The sequence below is a fragment of the Poecile atricapillus genome, chromosome 2 (genome assembly GCF_030490865.1).
Source record: "Poecile atricapillus isolate bPoeAtr1 chromosome 2, bPoeAtr1.hap1, whole genome shotgun sequence".
NCBI lineage: Eukaryota > Metazoa > Chordata > Aves > Passeriformes > Paridae > Poecile > Poecile atricapillus.
This window is the reverse complement of record NC_081250.1, coordinates 23480579-23501232: the sequence shown is the minus strand read 5'-3', so window position 1 is coordinate 23501232 and position 20654 is coordinate 23480579. Positions and strand designations below refer to the sequence as shown.

At 35.4% G+C, this 20654-nt stretch overlaps 1 protein-coding gene across 7 annotated transcripts; it reads left to right on the top strand.

Moving 5' to 3' along the window:
• The first annotated feature begins 57 nt into the window (after positions 1-57).
• Positions 58-20175, top strand: KRIT1 (KRIT1 ankyrin repeat containing). 7 transcript variants are annotated; one of them, XM_058833774.1, is made up of 18 exons: positions 99-126; positions 215-377; positions 1047-1168; positions 1441-1600; positions 2697-2789; positions 3735-3864; positions 5956-6199; positions 6492-6607; positions 7028-7171; positions 8255-8411; positions 8691-8798; positions 10474-10630; positions 12725-12876; positions 13511-13677; positions 15548-15635; positions 17316-17522; positions 17852-17968; positions 18439-20175. In XM_058833774.1, exons 3-18 carry the CDS (start codon positions 1067-1069, stop codon positions 18505-18507), a joined length of 2211 nt encoding a protein of 736 aa, XP_058689757.1. In that variant the 5' UTR covers positions 99-126; positions 215-377; positions 1047-1066; the 3' UTR covers positions 18508-20175. The 7 variants fall into 7 exon arrangements, with proteins under 7 accessions (XP_058689756.1, XP_058689760.1, XP_058689762.1 ...); XM_058833775.1 differs by having other exon boundaries at positions 106-126; positions 230-377; XM_058833773.1 differs by having other exon boundaries at positions 58-377.
• The last annotated feature ends 479 nt before the right edge of the window (positions 20176-20654 follow it).

Here is a 20654-nt window from a genome sequence, read left to right as displayed (position 1 = left end):
GTGAAAACATCCATGTTGTTACTCATGTTGAGGTTTTTTCAATATCTTTTCAGGTAGTCTTGCTCCCAGGAAACATACTGGACTAAGGCCATAGGAATCTGAAGACCTCTGTTTCTCCTAGAAGAGGTGCAGAAGCTAGAAACACTAACATTTAAAATATGTAGAGGAATTAATCTGCAAAAAGCATGCACGTACTGATGCTGTGGAATGAAAGTGTGTTCATTTGCAGATGAAGAAAATGATCAGCTGGAAGGTGGAAATGGTCAGACATAACCTTCTTTCTGGAAGCTGATATGTGATTTAGCTTTAGGAGATTTTCCATATAATTTCCATACAATTTTGTGATTTAGGAATTGTCACCTTGGTTTAACAGAAGGGTAAGCAAAGCTTTTTCTTAAATCTAAATGCTTCTATTCACTTTTTTCAGAAACTAAAAATATATTCTTTTCAGAAGCTCTGTTTGAATGAATTGTGCACCACTTTGCAGCTCCACTGAAATAAAACTAAGTAAATTAATCCGTATTATAGTTTATTTTTATCAGCTTTGTTACTTGGCTGTAGGCAAGACTGTGTTCTACTTTGTGGGGGGGATATGAAAACCAGGTATTTTCTTTTAATCCATGTGGAACTCAGAGAAGTGGAGTACTTGTTACACCACAATTTATAAATTACAGTGCTTGTCACTTAAAAATGGCTTTCTTCTTAAAATTCATATCTTTTCCAAAGCTCAAAATTTCTTTGGCCTTTTGTCTGGTTTGCAAAATGGGGAAGATAGTTACAAAGTGGGAAAAAGAAATACATTGCTTTTATTTTAAAGATGGTTTAGAGAACAAGCTTATTTGTATCAAATCTACATGACATCCTATTTTCCCCTTTCATGAAAAGGAAGCAGAATTCTATCAGCCATTGGCATTTCTCCAGCTAAAGAACAATAAAGGAATAATGCAAAGCATCAGTGGATATGAGCACTGCATCCTGAAGTTTAGTGTGCTGTTGGATGTTTTTTTCAGCTGAACCTTTTCTTCCTGTTTATTCATTATTTCCAGTGATAAAGTAAGAAGGAGAGATGGGAAATCCAGAAAACATTGGAGATGCATATGTTGCTGTGATTCGTCCAAAAAATACTGCTAGCCTCAATTCTCGGGAATATCGAGCTAAATCCTATGAAGTAAAATTATTTATTTTTTTTATGTATTAGTTATATGGCTTTTAAAATAGTATAGTAAATATGTAATAATAGAAGAGAATGTAGTCTTTTACTCATTAGTCTGATGCAGAGGTCATTCTGACTTCACCATTCTGCTCCTCAACATTTTGTACTTCTTGAATTTTGTTGCTACTTTTAATGTGGCATAATAAATAATAATAATAATATTTTTTAAAGTTCTGTGCTTCTTTCAGCTGTGCTTAAACTTCTTTGGTTTCATTATTGTTTGAAAGATTTTGCTACTTGAAGTTCCCATTGAAGGCCAAAAGAAAAAAAGAAAGAAAGTTTTGCTGGAAACTAAACTTCAAGGAGGCACTGAGATAACCCAGAGCATCTTGGATTACGTATTGGAAGCTACTAAACCAATTTCACCAGCCAATCAGGGTATTAAAGGTAAAGCCATTTTAATCTACTATACTATTGATAGCAGCATAAAAATGTTTTTTAAATTGTCATGGCAAGGTTGTACAAAAGCATGAAATTAGTATAAAGAAGGAAGATATGTTTTGAGGTTCATCAAAAAAAACTAAGCCAACAGTACAGCTAAAACCTTTTGTTTAGCTTTGTTCCTCTTTACCTTCCCATTCTATAAAATGGTTACTAAAAGAATTTTAATAAATGAATCTCTCTCTATGTTGCTTCTTCACCTCAAGTTTAGATTTATAGCTAAACTTCCAGTAAACCAGATCAAAGTGGCTTTTTTATCCATAACTTCAGCTAAAACTTTACTTGGACTAGGGAACTGATAGATTATAAAGTCAGTTGTTCAGAAGACAGTATCTATATGAAAATATTTCTAGCATAACTGTATCGCTCACAGATGGAATTTGATGAGTACTTTTTTTTTCCTTGTTGTTACATAGCTGACCTAGCAAAGAACCTCACACTTGTGCTGACAAATTTGTTTTTAACCAGCTTATTGCATTTCCAGGTTGGTATCAAGTATAATGACTTAAAGACTTCTGGTCTTTGCTGTGGACTTCATCTTTGTTGTTTACGGGGTAAAAAGTTGCAGATGGCAGTAACTGCAGCTAAGTGGATGTAACAGAGCTCGTTCTGCAGCAAACACAGAATAACAGAATTAATACACATAGAGGAATGTCCTCTAAAAGCAAAAGCTCCATTCCTTGTCTAGTTTGGAGAGTTTTGACTTACTCAGATGGCCCAAGCATTAATTATGCCCAGCTTAGTTTGTACACTGCTAAAATATGCAGCTGAGGTTGGAAAAGTTGAAAAGGGCTACAGTCATATAATTTTTTCATGTTAATGGGTATATACATATTTATGTTCTTTAGTTTTTCATATGTATTTAGATTTTCTTTGCTTTCTTTAGATTATAGCTCATAGTCATATTTTTTTCTTCCTAGAAAGTAGGATGATTGAGTCTGGTAAGCTTTCAGATAGCCAACTCTAGATTTTTTTCTTTGTTTTGATGATTAATTGATTGTTTTTTGTATTGTCTGTCTTTTGTTTTTAAATAATGTGCTAGGAAAGCGTGTGGTGTTAATGAAGAAGTTTCCTCTAGATGGAGAGAAGGCAGGCCAGGAGGCATCTCTCTATATTGTTCCAACTGTTGTGAAAGGTAACATTGAGCACGATTTGTGAAGCTGCACCCATTTTAGCAGAAATTTACTTGAGAGTTTATTTTTTGATATATATTTAAGTTGTATATATCAATCTCATTGATATATGATTGTATGTATAATTATATATATAATATATGACATATTTATATAATATATTTTAATGTGATATATGGCTTTTTCTGTATTTAAACATTAAAAGTTGCAGGCAGGTGCAAAACTCCCTGAATGTTTTAAACTTTGAAGAAATTACTTAAAATCAAGGAAGAAACCTTTGTTTTAATATATTGCCTTTGTTTTTGTAACAATTGTTACTGTTACAAAAAGTGCAGTATTTGTGCACTTGGTTATGTTTCAAAACACAGGCCCTAACTTATGTAGAATTTGCTGAATGCAACTCTAAGACATCCTACTCAGTTCAGTGTCCTCTAGTCAAAGAAGAATGCTTAGTAAGTCTAAACAGTAAATAAATTCTATAGAAAGCCAAGTAAATTACTTGTCAGGAAAGTACTTTTAAAAATATTGAAATAAAATGTCTGTGTGCTTTTGGGCAAACTTCTTCATTTTTGCCGTACTTATAAGACTTGATAAAACCTATCAAATAGGTACCATTATGGCATTACCAGTACCAATAATAATACAAATACCTCTCCTAGTCCATCTTCCTTTTTTTTTTTTTTTCTGGTAACAGGATGCATTTAACATTTATTCCTCAAATGAACCTAATCACAGTGATGGAATAGTGACAGAATATGTAGGGGTTTTAAGGGTAAGCTGTTGGGTTCTGAATTGCTGTATGTAATTGCTATCAATTATTATTTGGAGAAAATGCAGTCACTCTAGTCTAAAGTTAGGTATAGTCTTACTTAGGGATGTGTGACTACAAAAGATGCAGAAGGGAAAATAAGATTGTTCTCACTGATCAGAGTATGTTTCTTTTTTAGATAATACAAAATATACATACAGTCCTGGATGCCCTGTGTTCTACTGTTTACAAGACATCATGAGAGTCTGCAGTGAATCCAGCACACACTTTGCTACACTAACTGCAAAAATGTTAATTGCCTTGGATAAGTAAGAGACACAATCAGTAAAAATACATTAAAATGAAAAATTTGATATTTTATATCAAAATATAAATATATATGAAAAAGATAATGTGTCAATGTAACACATAGTTTTTATAGCATATATAGGTTAAGAAGGAAATCATCATGGTATTTTCTTCATGTGTATCAGAAATGGAAACTTTGACAAGATATTTCTAAAAGTCTTTTTGCAAACTCAAGAATGGTGTGTTTATCTAAATCAAGTAGCTTTTTGGAAGTTCATGCTCACAGTGAATGTTTTCTGAAATCATAATGTTTAATCTTCTGTAAATGCCATAATTGTCATATGAGTAAGAGCACTTGCCAGATTGTAGTAAAAATATCCAGTAATTGTATACCATTAAGATTTGCATTTAAATTAAATCTCCCTGTAGAAAGGGAGTGCATCTTCCCCAGACACACTCATTTATTTGCAGTAGGGAATTGACTTTCAGAAAGGTGATTAGTTGTTTAGCTAGATTTGTAGTGGTTTGAAATTTGAGTACATGAACAGGTTTGGGTTTTTTTGTTTGCTTGTTTGTGTTTGTTTATTTGTTTTTTTTAATGTACCCTTAACCAAGAAATACCAGACACACTTGCATATGAACTTACTTGCAGTAGTAAAGTTAGCTGAAACCTCTGGCTAATGTAAAAAAATCATGCTACAGGCTATTACCTAAAAGGTTCTGTGTAGGGTTTTTACAGTTTATTAGTAGAGTTGTAGCATTTCCATGTATACCATTGTACCAGTTAAATTTATTTGCTGCTTGTTGAATGCCTTCAGGCTCTAAGTTATGCTTAGAAGCCTCACAAGAAGACTTGGAAATATAATAGAAAATAGTATAAATTTTTTATTCTCTATGTACATAACCTGAAACAATACTTCTCAAAGATTAAAAACTGCCATAACTAATTTATCTACCAAATATTTAGAAAAAATGTCTGAAAATACCTTAGAGGGTGTTTGTAGCACAATGACTACAATTTTAATGTTCTTTCTGCCAGGACCATGAGTAAGTGAAGGGAATGCTGCTTTTGGAGGACATTATAGCTTGGATCTAGGACTTAAACGTAGGCCTAAGCATATGCACTGAACTGCAGGTTCTGCCATCCTTACATATGGTTCTGGGACAGACAAGATCCAAGTGGTCAGTCAGTGGATGTCCAAAGCATGTACTTCTATTTCTTCTATATTTCCAGGCTCAATCACTAAACAGAATTTATTGTATTCCAGTAAGGCACATTTTTACCTCAAGCTTGTGAGAAAGCATGTGCAGAAGCCTAAATACAAACCCGGCTTTAGACCTTTAATGCACTACTTAATATAACATTTTAACAATTTAAGAGTTCTGTAAAAAGTATATTTATCCAAAACTTGAGATGAATAACTTGTCCTGAGCCCTGTGTTATGTTGCATATGTGGCAGGAAAAATGCAGCAGATCTACAGTAGCACAAAATAAGAGAGATCTAAAGGTCTTCAGTGCTGTCAGTAGGAGTGCACTCACAGCACAGCTTTAGAGAAAGGCAGGTGTGTGAAAGAGAGTTAGCAATTTGGAAACTGGCCCTTCTGGTTTATTGCCTTTTCCTGTCTTTTCCTATTTTCCTGCCGTTTCTTCTTTCCCTAATTAAACACATGAGTTGAAAAGCTTAAGTCAGTACAGATATTGAAACTCACCCTTTAAAAAACTCAACAAAATTTGTTCAGAGTATTATTTAGTATTGTTTACATTATTTAGTAATGTTACTAAACTGAAAGTAAATGAAATGGTGAAATGTTGATGTGGTTAAGTTTTGTAGTTCTAACCAGTGTTAGTGCATAATTTCCTTCTCTTTGAGAGTTTGCATCCCCACAAAATTGAGCAAATACAACCGTTTAACTGAGTGTAGTTAACAAATTTCACATTCAGGGAGTAATTTAGTCTTAGAAAATTTGCTGTGCACATTATAATTTTTTTTTTTAATTCAAATGTGTGATTATCATATATGCAATCCTTAATCAAACAGAATAGTGGACAGCATGACCAAAATTATCCTTTTCTACCTGAAAATTAATTACTTGCCCATTCTCTCCTGCAGGTGGTTGGATGAACGGCACACCCAGTCTCACTCCATCCCAGCTTTATTCCGACCATCTCCTCTTGAGAGAATTAAAACAAATGTAATAAACCCTGCCTATGCTACAGAACCTGGTCAAACAGAGAGCTCATTGCACATGGGTTATACTGCCCTGGAAATAAAGAGTAAAATGCTGGCACTGGAGAAAGCAGATATGTGTATCTATAATCCTTTGTTTGGATCTGATCTTCAGTATACCAATAGGGTAAGAACTATATTATCATTTTGTATTTGTGAAACATACATACATTTTCATTTTAGAGTTCATTCATTTATTTGATATGAGTGTATGCTCACATCAGAGTTGTTTATTTAGCAGTAAGTGTGCACTAGTTTTTCAAATCCTTATATTTGATCATAATTCTCTTTCATTATAAAATGTTACTGTCATAACTTCATAACATAAATTCAAGAGAATACCTGACCGGAATGGGGGATTGTGTAGCCAAATCTCAGTAAGATTTTTTTTCAGTTGTGTTTAAATTATGTCTTCACAGGTTGACAAGGTGGTAATAAATCCATACTTTGGCCTTGGAGCCCCAGACTATTCAAAGATTCAGATTCCTAAAAGAGAAAAGTGGCAACGTAGCATGAGCAGTGTCACAGAGGACAAGTATTATGTTACATTTCTTTTTGATTAATGGATAATTATGTTTTTTTTATTAAAATAGCACTAGGTAGACTTAGAATGAGATTCCTGTTACTTTAGGCTTCACTGTATAAACACATATTTTAAATGAGATTCTATTTGAATCCTCTAAGTACTGGAACACAACAGTTGACAGATGAATGAAGAGAGGTGTAAATTATAAACTTTAGAGAAGCATTTCTTACTTTAAAAAATACATTTTTTCTGCATGACAAAAAGCCTGTTTGCATGAATACTGGCACATTTTAGTTGCCTGAACTTCTCTTTTATTCTTCAGGTAGATCTGTGGTTAGTGCTATGCTAGTGATTCTGAAAAAGTTGATGTTCTCAACAACTGTAGTATTTCTGAACTGTCTTTTTCCTGTTTCCCCTCTTAATTCATAGGGAACACCAGTGGGTAGATGATTTCCCTCTTCACCGCAGTGCTTGTGAAGGCGACTCTGATTTACTAAGCCACCTTCTGGATAAAAAGTTTTCTGTTAATCAGCTGGACAGTGACCACTGGGCACCAATTCATTATGCATGCTGGTGAGTCAAGGATAGTTTTACCATTCAAGTGCATTCTAGCTATCATGATTCTTTAGCGCTATCATTTATGTAATTTATCAGCCTCCATATGAAGAAATAAAAAAAACCTCTAGACTTTTTATGCTTTGATTATAATATATGTTAGTGTTAACCTTCTGAAGAAAAACATTGCTTCAGGTTTTGAGATCATTTTCATTTGAATGATTTTTCGGGAGACCAGTTGTGGAGATCATGTTATCACTTACTGCCTCTAGTGTCTCTCCTGACTATCTATTCTAATTCCTGCTGGAGGCACTGGGTCTATTTTAGCATGGTAACTTTCACAGTCTGTGTTGGCTTAAGCCTATGAGCAGTTTTACAGCACAGCAGTAGCTGAGCTGAACATGTTTTGGTGCTGGTCATGCTTTGAGTGGGAAGCTGGACTAGGTGATTTACAGAGGTCAGCATGTCTGACTGTAACGCTGTGATTTAATCTGTAAGTGCTTGAAAGCTTTCTTCAGTCATAAAAATGTTTTTGTTTTATCTTTATGGAAGGTAGTCATTCGTGTATATAGTGGTCAGTATGTCTGATGATAGGAATAATGTGAAAATCAGACTTGGTTATAAAAAGCCCACAATCTTACTTGCTTTTTAGAGTTTGTCAGAAAGTTTGTAAATACTTTGTACATCAAGTACACATTAGAGTTACCAGTTATAAGCATGGGGGTTAAGAATCCTCAGGATCCATCTGCATGACAATCAGAAGCTGAACTCTTATTCTCACACTGACTATTTTTTTCCAGACAAAGCTGAACTCTGTTCTGCCATGACTGAATTGCTGCAACTACCCAAATGTAGGTGGCTTAAAGCAAGGTTCAGTTTGTCTGTAATGAATCCAATCAATGGTTACTAGACCAGTGATTACCAAAGAAGTGTAGAACTGATATTAATTTCTACAAACTTAATTATGTTCCAGTTTATCTGGTGTAATTTGAAAGCTACAAAATCTTCAGTGTGGAAAAAAACACTTTTTCATCATTAGGACAATCTGAAAAAAATTATTATATGTTTGCTCTGTCTGTTCTGATTTAAACATGTCTACAGGTATGGAAAAGTTGAAGCCACTCGAATGCTGTTGGAGAAAGGGAAATGCAATCCAAATCTTTTGAATGGTCAACTTAGCTCGCCTCTTCATTTTGCTGCTGGAGGTGGGCATGCTGAAATAGTACAAATTCTGCTAAATCATCCAGAAATTGACAGAGTAAGTTCTGTTTGTGTATAGAAATAGCAGTTTTAGCAACAGTTTCTAGCTTGTGTATAAGAAATATTTTAGTGTCCAGATCAGTGTATAAACACAATGATCTTGTTAAGTGATTACTAAAAAATGGTTAAATATTTTTCATTACCTCTACTTTTCTCATTGTGTGTCAATTAAATGTTTGAACTCTGATATCAAGGTTTTTAATTATCTCAAAATGTGTAAATGTTTACTTGTCTCCAGTTAAATCAATGTAGAATCCCTGTTTCTGTTTGTTTGTAGCACATTACTGATCAACAAGGAAGATCTCCACTGAATGTCTGTGAAGAGAACAAACAAAATGAGTGGGAAGAAGCTGCAAAACTACTGAAGGAAGCCATAAATAAACCTGTATGAGTTTATTTCCTAAATTGCTTAAAGTTTATATTTAATTTACACTTGTAGAAGAGCTAGAATCACTTCTGGCTGTTACTGGAAATGTGCAGCACATTGAAATTGTTAGTGTAAATATTGGCAAACTGACATTCTGTCTCTTTAAATATTTCTGTTCTGTTTCATGGCTCAAGAAATACAGGTAAGACATGTAAACATGATGCTCCGATTTATTTGTAGGAGCATCACATCAGCTACTGATTTTATGTCTATTTTTGATCATGCAACCATCAGCTTTCTTTATGCATTCTTATATGTTGATAAACAGGAGCATTCAGCTGGCTAAATGTAGGCTTCTATGATATAGGCTTTTTGTCAGTTAGTCAGTTTAGGCTTCCTTGGCAGCCACTGGGGATTTAGCCTTTAGGATAGGAAACAAAATTTACAATGCAATTCCTCTTATCCTGAAGTAGATTTAAAATTAACCAAATTATATAAACCCACTTGTTTCTTTTCTTTGACTTGAGATGCATCCTAGATCCCTGTAAGTAGGTGGTACTAAACCTGTCAGTTTTTCAAGATGTTTTAAATTATCTTCATTTCACTCTGCATGAATGATCTTCCAAAACAGTTAAGGAAGGAACTGACCTTTACTTTACTTTGACCTTTATTATTAGGCAGTAGGTCATGTGAATGTGTGTGTATGTGTGTGTGTGTCTAATGACTCATAAGGCTAATGGACACATTTTAAGTAGACTTCAGAGTATAATCCAACGTGTTATGTTGTCACTTATTACTATTTAATTAGTACAATATATAAACTCCCCTTACAAACTATTACTGTAGGAATGACAGTGACTACTGCAGCAAAAACAGTGATGCTTTCCATTCCAACCTTGTTTTCAGTAAGTCGTCATTTTCCAAGCCATCCATCTTTTTTTCCAGAAGTTCTAAGGAACTCAGTTCTTGATGACTTAGATTTGAGGAAGGGAGATTACAAGTTCCTGAAAAGATTTTATTCAAGCAGCTGAAACATCCAACCTGTTACAGAAATGAAAACAAGACATTTCATTGATTTATGACTTTTGTATATGTGCTTTAGGCACCTGATTTATGTTTATGTATGTCTTTCAGGAGACATGATATGGGCTCACATGCAACTCAGTGAAAGCTATGGGAGTTCCGAAGGGGCAAATTATTTATTTTTTATTAGATTTATTTAGATGATATTATAGGAGCACTATAAGGTTTACTGAGATTGTGTTCTTGTAGCAAGTTCTGAGTAAAGGGTGGTGCTTCCCTCTAAAAATAAGTCTTTATAGTGTAGGGGGGAAAAATTCATAACATGCCAGTAATAGCAAAGTGAACGTTTTAGGATATGCATAGGCATCTGAGCCTAGATCCCTCAGGGAACTTTTAAATACCTACTTGCCTTTGAATTCAACAGAAGTCTTCAAAATACCAGCAAGATCTTTCTTGGAGTTACTGTTTTAAAAAGCACAGTATAAGAACTTGCCCAGGACATGAAACAAGTAATTTGGGTAAATAATAAATGTGTAGGAGTTGTGCAATGTTCTTTTTCCCAACATTGTAGATGTTGTTGATATATGGTAAAACTACTTTCCTCTCCAGAAACACTAACAGAAAGGATTTTAACAAATTGTCTGTTTAATGTGTTCCCATTTTTATGTAGTATGAAAAGGCTCGAATTTATCGTATGGATGGGTCTTATCGCTCTGTCGAGCTGAAACATGGAAACAACACAACTGTCCAGCAAATAATGGAGGGCATGCGCCTGTCTCAAGAAACTCAGCAGTACTTCACTATCTGGATCTGTTCTGAGAACCTTAGTAAGTAAAAAAGGCAATGGTTATACTTGAGGATTTATCATTGTTTATTTCTGCTTGACTTTAGGAAAAACTCATGCTGTCTTAGGAGAGTAGGAGACATGCTCCCTGACAGGCTTTACAGCCTGATGTCTCCAAACTGCTTTCACAGCTGTGGAGAGCTTCTCTGTGTTAGCTTTTACTTTGGGTACCCTCAGTAGGTCTGACTGTATCACTCTGGCACCTATCATGTATTTCATCCAGGAAGATGAGTCTGTTCCAGGGTGCATTTCTGTTACAGGGCACGTTGGCTGTCATAGGCCTTACTCATAGCTTACCCTGTTTTTATCCATATTTTTCTTCCCAGAGTATCTGAATTTGAATGCATGTAGTTGTTTTTGCCAATGTTTAGTCTTTTTAAAATCACTAGTTAAAGTAAGATGATTAATGTTTTTTTCATTAGTTCCTTTAATCATGTGAATTTTCCTGTGTTTTGCACCAAAATAATTTTTGATAAACAAGCTTTCAAATATATTTGATGGGATAGAATTCTGATGTAAAATGCCATGTTTATAGTTGCGGTATTTTTTGGTATTTCTGATCTAAATAAAAAAGATATTATAGTTTTTGAGATATATAACAAAAGGTAAACAGAAGCCCAAGAGAGTCAATGAGTCTGATTGGGTATTTTCAGATAATGTTGTCAACAGTACTGCTGCAACATGATAGCTGTGGGACACCTTGTGGATTACAAAGCTCAGTTCAGGTCTGGTAGGATGCTGTGTTGACAGTGTCATTAACACAGAAGCCTTGCATTTAAAATTTTATTTACTGTTGCAAATTCTCCACTACAGTGGTATTGTTACTATTTTTTTTTTTAAAGTAGTTGTCATTATTGCAGAAAATATTTTCTTTATTTTTCTTTAGTCTTTTTCTTCCAGTATCATTCCATTGGCCTTTTTACTTTGCTGTATGCCACATGACCACTGTAACCCTCAGCTAAACATAGATGTTAATGTGAAGAAAAGGAAGTGTTTGACAGTTGAAGTGTTGCTTCTTTTGCCTTTTCTAAATATCTGTGTAATGTTTTCTTAGAATCATTGTGGTATTACCCTTGCGCTGGGGCGGGAGAGCTCACTGATACATTGTGTAAAAGCAAGTAATTCTCTAGATATTTAGCCTAGATTTGAAAATGAGCTCCTGATTTATGGCTTTAAACAACTAATGGATAAGCTCCATTATAAAGCATGTTACAGTTTGTGTACAACTGCAAAACACTGTAGGTTTCTTGCTTGTAGGACAGATGATGCTTTTCTGAATTTGAATGTAAGATGGATAAATTAAATGAACAGATTGTTCTCAGTGAAAGATGTTGTGCTTTAAGTTTTCCATATAACGTGAAATGCCACAATGTGAAAGCCAGAGCAGTGAGGATAAGGCAGATACAGCCTCCTAGAACCTCACTCCTAGAAAAAGCCAAGAGATATTCCAAGGACAGGCAGGGTGAGAAAGCCAAAGGTACAGACTCTACTACATAGTATGGCTATATATGAAAGCTCTGTATTGATTTCTCAGCTTTCATATACACAGGAGAACATGAAACATTTATTGTCTTTAGCCTGTTAAGAATCAATACATCTTACAGATTAAAAAGAAGAATGTCTGTTCTGAAAAGTTTATGATTTTTATATATATAGAAAAAGGGCAAATACATTTATAAGATAAATTATATCTGTATTTTTCTGTCAGAAATAAGATTATTGGACTTTGTATTTCTGCCATAATAATACAGACAATAGTCTCTCATGTTTTATTATTGTGTTTTTAAGGTCAGTCTTGGTACTCCATTAAATTTTTAAATAGCCCTTCACTGCTGAGAAACTGAAAATAATGAAGTTTCAACACCATTGCATTTAGCAAATTGATGCCAAGAGTTTCATCAATAAATCCATATTTTCAAAACCTTTTCTATATAGCAGATTAGAAAACATAGGTAAAATATTTGTTAATGTTTCGTCAATTTCAGATACTCTGGGTTTGGTGCAGCTTTTAATCATATGTGTGTATGTGCTGGGTTATTCTGTTTGTTTATTCAGAAACAAACCTGTTATTTTTCAGGTCTTCAGCTGAAGCCATATCACAAGCCTTTGCAACATATTCGAGACTGGCCTGAAATATTCACTGAACTGACAAACTTGGATCCTCAAAGGGAAACTTCACAGCTTTTCCTGAGAAGGGATGTGAGACTTCCACTGGAAATAGAAAAAAAGGTCTGCACTTGGAAATGAATGAAGTTATAGTCAGACTCAGAACACTTTGACAGTCAACACTCAGTGTGTATAGTGATTAGTAATTTCTAAACTTACTTAAACCTGACATCTCCTTTTCTGTAATGGTTTGAGTCTTCACATTCTTCCCTCCCTCTCTCTTGCCTTCCTGCCATCTCTTTGTTCTCTTACTTTTTCTCACCCTCTCACTTGAGTTTATCCAATGTCTCCATGTGTCAGTCTCTGTCTGTCATACAGCTAAAAACAACCTGCCTGATTTTCTTCCTTGTGCTCTTGTTTTTCAGTTATTTAATTGTTCTATTTCAATGGGATTATTCAAGCATATTACCAAAAATGAATTCATGGGGGAAAAAAATCCACAGATACCAGTATTTCTGTGAATTTTTTGATTTGGCATGGTGTGCTAGTTGCCTTTATTGGTGTGTTAGATGAGTGAAGTGTTGAAGTAAGTCAATGAAAAGCAATGCTTCTATTACAAAGCAGCACTAAAATGTACACTTCAGTCAGGATCACACCTTTGTCTTCTGTCTCTGAGTCAGTGAGAAATGGTATTTATAGTTTCTAAGCTTATTTTCCTTTTAACAAAGAAATCATATTATTTAAATCTTTTTAACAGATTGAGGATCCATTGGCTATTCTTATACTTTTTGATGAGGCCAGATATAATTTACTGAAAGGTTTTTATACATCACCTGATGCAAAGCTGATTACACTGGCAAGTCTTCTTCTACAAATAGTCTATGGAAATTATGAGAGCAAGAAACATAAACAGGGCTTTCTAAAGTAAGTATGTGTTTAAAACTTAAAATGATGTGTTAGATTAAGTATTTTTAGATAGCATTTACTATGGAACCCTCAAACTTTAGGTATGATACATTTGTTGGTTTTCTTCATCACTGTGCTATAGTTCAGAGTAATCACGTAACCCTTGTAGCATTAATAGAAGTTGGACATTGTGTGTGAAAATGTATTAATCTTAATTATTGCAGTCCTAGACAGAGGGATGGAGGTTCTATAGTGTGTAAAATCTGTCCTGAGATACAGTAATATCAAAATAACAATATTCATTTGAAAGGTTCTGACAGGACTGAGGCTTTGAGCAATGCTGAAGAAACATCTTACTATGGCAGTTAGACCAATATCTGGGATTGACTTTCCCTCTTTAGACAGACCATGCAGTGATACTGTTTCTCTTCCGTCATTGTAGGAGAAATGCTGTACTAAATTCTTCAAACACATAGCACCAGTAGGGCTCAGCCAGATGGTATTTTTCTCTCCCCTTCCCTCTGCATGCCAGCACAACAGTAGCAGAGCTATTTTGAGATGGCTTGTTCTTCCCACATACATTTCTACAGCAGTATGAGTCCATGAAGATTCCAGTTCTCTACTGTGTGCACCTTTACCCCTGCCATCTCCACCTCACTTCATTCATGGAACAGCAGCTGTGCTGCTCTGGAATGCTACTATGCTTATCTTCTCTTATTCACAGCATCAGCTGAGCTGCCTTGGCCTGGTGGGTTTTTGCATGTGTTGTTCTGCAGTTGCACAGCCGGTATATGAAATGTAAGGAGAATGGTGTTTAAGTGGGACTGCCCTCCTGTATGAGTGTGCAGTTCAGTGCAGCTGAGTTTTGTACGAAATTACTCCCTGCTGACTCCCAGCAGCTGCAGGGATATATATATACTTGTCTTCACAGTACTGTGGTTCCAAGTTCATCCTGCCCAGTGGAAATGTTGGGCTCTACAGACAGAACTACCTGCAAAGATAGTTTGGGCTAGATAAAAAGCCATTTGGACATTCTTTCCATCCATATTCACCTAGCTCTTCTTCATATAGATGAGGAGTTTCATAATCCATTTTTCTTTTTGTAGTTGTCATAGATATTCATTAAAAGACATGGTAATTCCAAAAATATATCCAGGCTGTTGTTTGTATGACAGTATCCTTGACCTTAAAGATCTGATTGCACTGTCCTGTGCAGGGTTTTTGCTTGGCAGATCATATATACTGCCAAATACAGTTTAAATAGGTTACATTTGAATAGATTACATCACTAGGTCTTGATTCTGTCTTAATTGTACATAAAAGCAAACTAGTAAAGATTTTCATTCTTTTACTGTTTTTTGTTTCCTGCATTTTGGGTTTTTTAAAAAAGGCAGTTGATCTAAGTAGCTTCTCTTTCATGTCATGTAGTATATAACTTTAATATGGAAATTAACTGGGCTGAGTCCTTGGTAGTCCTGACTACAGCAGTGGAAGGAAGAATATCTACAGTCTGTCATATTTTCTGAGTATGTGATATGCTGTTGTAAATGGCATTTTGTATATAATTTTGGCTTCCAACCTGGAATTCACCAAACAGCTCCCTAACCTAACCAAGTATGAGTCCTGTGTTCTGCTGGCATTTCCTCTCCATGCCATGTCCATGATGTGTGACATAGAGTGTATATATATACACTCTATATAATGCTGGATCTTCATTAACTAAGAATTGCACTGTATCTTAGGAAACAATCCCATCTGATGAGACAAGATAGAGTAGGATCTGACTGTCTAGCTCAGTGTGTGACTTAAAGGTACACTGTGGCAGATGTTCTTTTTTCTTGCTTTGTTTAGTGAAGAAAAACTTTGTTCCTCTTTGTTTCTCTCCTAGTGAAGAAAATCTTAAATCTATCGTACCAATAACTAAACTGAAAAGCAAAGCTCCTCATTGGACAAACAGGATACTTCATGAATACAAGGTAAAATAAATAAGCAGGTAGTAGAAAATCCTGTTCTTAAACATTTGTGACTGTTTGGTTGTCTATTAATGAACTGAAATACTCGTATAAAAAGCTAAAAATGTTCTGAATTTTTGGGATGGGTTGTTGGAATATATTTCTTGTACAGTTACAGATGTCTTTGTTAGAAGTAAATATGTTTGTTATCTGTTCATTTTCCTTGTTCATACCCCTTGTGTATTGGGCACACTTCCAATTCAGGCATAGGTGTGAAAAAATCTACTCTGAATTAAATTTCCATGTCTGCTTGTAGCAATAGATCCCCAAAGTCTTTTTTGTCAGTGTAGCTTGTATCTTAGGGATCTGGTAGTGCTGCTGATGTGCATGTGCACACACACACACAAACACACATAAACACCTTTGATTAGAGCACTTAATTGAGCAAAAAATTCAAATTTTTTGGACTTGGGCTGCTTATGTAAAAATGCATCTAATGGAGGACTGTGGGTCCCAAATGAGGTCACATTAAATTTTTGGTCTTCACAAGTAATTGTGGATAAAGTGAGGTGTGTCAGAAAAAGAACTGTACCACCTGATGCACATCACTAAAGGTAGCTGCCAGGAAATGCTGCAGAGGCACTTAGGGAATGTTTTCAAACCTTGCCCCTCTTTCTGAATGAGATTACTTAGTCATAAAATTTCTTTTGGTACCCATACCTTTTTTGTCAGAAATTAGCAGATCATTCCTATTCTTTCCAATAGAGATGAAGGACGGAGTGATGGTGGTCTGAGACTATAGTGTAGCAAAGTCGTCTCTACCCTGTCATCAAATTATATGTAAGAACGAGCACAGCTTTCTTGACTTTGGCTTTTGGGACATTATTTTGGGGTGTGGGGCATGGAGGGAAATGGAAAGCAGTTGTAATCTTCTGTTCTGAAGATTTTACATTTTAGAAATAGCTGTGTCGAATTCAGGTAAGCTGTTAGGCAGGGTGTGGATCCAGTGAGACTGGTCCTGTCTACCACACCCACAGTCAAGGCCCCCTAATTGTTGAAGATTTGTGTTCTTCCTCATGTCTGTGCCTTCTGATCTTGTCCACGGCCCAACCAATTTTTTATTTGTTAGAGTGGTTGTTATCATTCTGGTTTGAGGAGCACTCCAGCGATAGTTTGTTCTGATTGCTGCACTCTACTGAAGAGGAAGGAACAGAAGCCTGTCTTATTCTGAATGAAGGCTCCACTAAAGAAAAGAGATCTGCACCTCTCTTTTGCTTAGAAAAGAAAAAACAGTCCATGTTTTTGGAAGGAGGTACTTGCTCATCTTGATTGGACCCCTTAAAGGAGGAAGAATACTTAGTTTAAGGATTGTGATGCATTTTGTATCAGATGGGTGCATAGCTGCTGATCCCAAGTTCTAGTTACTGCTGAAAGAGGCAAAGCTGTGGGGCCCTTCAGAGGCTGTGTCTGTGCTCAGATTTCCAAGGCTCATATCGATATTGGGGTTTTGCCTCAGTCTCTTCCAGCACTTGAGCCTTTCCATGGCTCTAAGGTTTAATTTAGCTTAGATTTAGGAAGATGGTTGATGGGAAGGCACTTTGGAAATACGCATTTAGTAGGGAATGCACTGAACAGCGGATTTTCTTCAGACAATCACAGCTGTTTGGAAGGACTTGTTGATTGCCATTGTTTCTTTATTTTTAGAATCTCAGCACCAGTGAAGGTGTCAGTAAGGAGATGCATCACCTTCAGCGCATGTTCTTGCAGAATTGCTGGGAAATTCCTACTTATGGAGCAGCTTTTTTCACAGGACAGATATTCATCAAAGCAAGTTCAAGTAGCCATAAAGTCATCAAAGTGTATGTAGGAGTAAATGTAAAAGGGCTGCACCTCCTCAACATGGAAACAAAGGTCAGCTTAAGTGAACTGCAAGTGATAACTATAAAACTTAATTATCTTCTCTTAAAATCTTTGTACTGTGGAAATAATTTTACATCCAACTGTTTAGTTAAACTTGATAAAAATTTCCAAGATTTTAAGGTCTTTATAAGTCACTAACAAAGCCTTGTATTTTTTCACTTGTACAAGTACATAAAGTACTTGTAGTACTTTATGAACTACAACTGCATTGTGGAATGTAGTGGTTTAAGTCTCAATCCTGTCTTTGTGAACGAAAGGAAGTTCAGTTTGCAAGTATGGAGGATGTTTTCTGAGTGACAGTTTCCTACATTTGATCATAGGCTTTACTCCTCAGCCTAAAGTACGGTTGCTTTATGTGGCAGTTGGGAGATGGAGATACGTGTTTTCAAATCCACAGTCTGGAAAACAAAATGAGCTTTATTGTGCATACCAAACAGGTAAGCACTATCATTTTGCATCCTTTATGTTCTTTTTCCTGAATTAGATACACAAACCTCTTTTCTCTTGAGATTGACCACCCTTGCACAGTACAAAAGAAGCCTAAGCCAAACCCCCACAAAAGTTATTTTAAAAGTTTATTATTAATATTTCAGAATAGTTCCTTGTTTTCTTAGCATGTGGAGCCTTCAGAATTCAAAATACATAAAATGCATCTACAATCATTAGGATAAACCTTTTGTTTAATTCTGTTAAAGTAAGTTCTGAAACTGTTTCTTGCATATGCCAAACCCCTCATTCTCTTGGATTAATTGCAATTATAATGAAATTCAGAGAGCTGGAGCCAGTAACTTTGTGATCAAAAGTAATGGAGTTTGAGATTGGATAAAGCTGAGAATTGCTTTTGTTATGTACTTGATTGTCATAGTTCTGAAATGCTGATAAAATTTAATTGCATCCCTTTACACAGGCAGGACTCGTTGTAAAACTCCTGATGAAATTAAATGGCCAGCTAATGCCAACTGAAAGAAACGAGTGATGGAAATGAACAGTAGTTACAAGATGGCATCTGATGGCTGAGCAAAAAACAACTTTTTCCTCCTCGTAACAGGACTTCCATGTACATTAATTTTACACAATACAAAAGTCAATTTGTACAGTTTTTTAACTTTGTACAGAAGCTGCATGGTTTATTTTTTTAAAAAAACTATACAACATATCTATTATTTTTATAAATATTTTTGTGTTTCATATATTAACTATTGTAGGGCTGAGCTTAACCAATAAAGCTGATGAAATCTGAATGGTTTACCTAGTTCGATGAGCATCAATCCAGTAAAGCTGTTGTTCCCAGAGAAATATGGGACTACCAGTGCCATTAAGGAAGTCTCAGTTAACCTATTTCTCCTTCATGTCATTGTGTGGAACACCAGAGAGGTGGTATATGTTGCAGTATTTTGTAGATACCCTGTATTTTTAAGATACTATTGATAAATATGCCTAAAAGACCAGTCAGACCTTTGAGCAACTACTTTTGATAAACTCTTGTTGTTCATTTGGGTCAAATGGGCAAACATTTTAGCTTGCTTTATTTTTACTCTTAACTTTCTCATACTTTTTATTCATATTTATTCTAAAATACTGCATGAGGATGCCAAAAGGGAAATACTTTAAATCATTCAGAAGCCATATTGAATGTTTAGCATGCTTGTTTTGTAAAATGGATTTTTACTTTTGCTGTGCAATATAAAATATATGTATGGAGGAGAGGGAGACAGGGATTTACAGATGAACCTTACTCAGAGGACTTCAGAAAGTTTTATAAATCCTACCCTGGATTGCAACACATATGCAGTAACAAAAGCTCATATGGGAGGTACTAAATTATTTCTCTTAAATTAATTTTCCTACTAATTAATTCAGTTTCTTCAGGCTAAAAGCAGTGCAGGATGCAAGAATGAAGAAAACAAGGAAGTCAGAGATTGTAAGCATTCTGCCTGCTCTTTGTAGAGTCAGGGTTGGGGCTCAGCAAGTTGGGTTCCAAGTGTAGGGTGGGATCCTATGCAGTCTGAAACATATTCTTGTACATTAAAATAGTATCTGTAACACAAATCTTTGAAGTTTCTGGTTGTATTTCAGGGTTTTAAGTGCACTTGACTATTTCTTCCGTGTAAACTGCATGCTAAAACAGTGTGCAATATTTTGTAAAAAAAAAGCTTTTTTAAAAAAATAAAAATTAGCACTTGCCTCTAAGTTTTCAAATAAAAGCTAAAATGAATGTGAAGAACTGTGCTATTGTATAGTAACTTTACTCATACCTTACTAGTAATTGCAGTTTAAGGAATTAAAGTAGTAAGCTGTTAAAAACGTGAATGGGAGACTTGTATTTTGTATTCTTCTTAGCAAGCTGTACTTTTCTACTTAAACTTCACAGGCCTAAATAAAAGTAAATTTTCATGGATTGTTATGCTTTATTTAAGGTAAATAATGCAAGTCAGGTCCTTCATCATGCATCCCTGCTATCACTTGGCACTGGTATCAGAAATACATTTCTTTACATAGCACTTTCTTAGAAAACTAGAGGAAAATGTTAGGAAGGTGTGTCAATTGCCTATATAACTATACTATCAATATGCCTTACTGCTGTATAGTCCTTTCTGCTAAATTCTTATTTATTACTACCTAATAAATTGTTTGCAACAAGTCATATTTGTTGTTTCTATTTTTTTAGCCAGCATGAAGGTGCCATCAAATGTTACACCAAGCAGGTGTTATTACCAAAGAGCAGTAGTTTGTAACAGGCTCGTCTTTGTAAGGTATGTAAGAAGAGGATCAGAGAGGACCAGAGGGAGAGTCCCATGTACTCTAAATTAAGGGAATGCACCTAGGATACTGCTCAGGAATTTACCACGTAAACAGGAAGCTGTTCCTCGTGGCAAGCCAGAAGTTTGCAGGTGTTGCACATCAGTGCAGCCACAGAGCAGCAAGAGCCCAACTCTACAGTCCCAGAGGTTTCTGGCACCTGGGTATGTAGGAGCTCATGCTGCCCTGCTGGGGCAAGGCAAACGTGTGCTCTCCTTTCATCTGAAAGCGTGGAAATGAAAAATGGAACAGAGAGAAATCCAACACAGCTGAGACAGACCACTAGTAGCAACCCTCATATCAGTACCAAACAAAAAACCAATG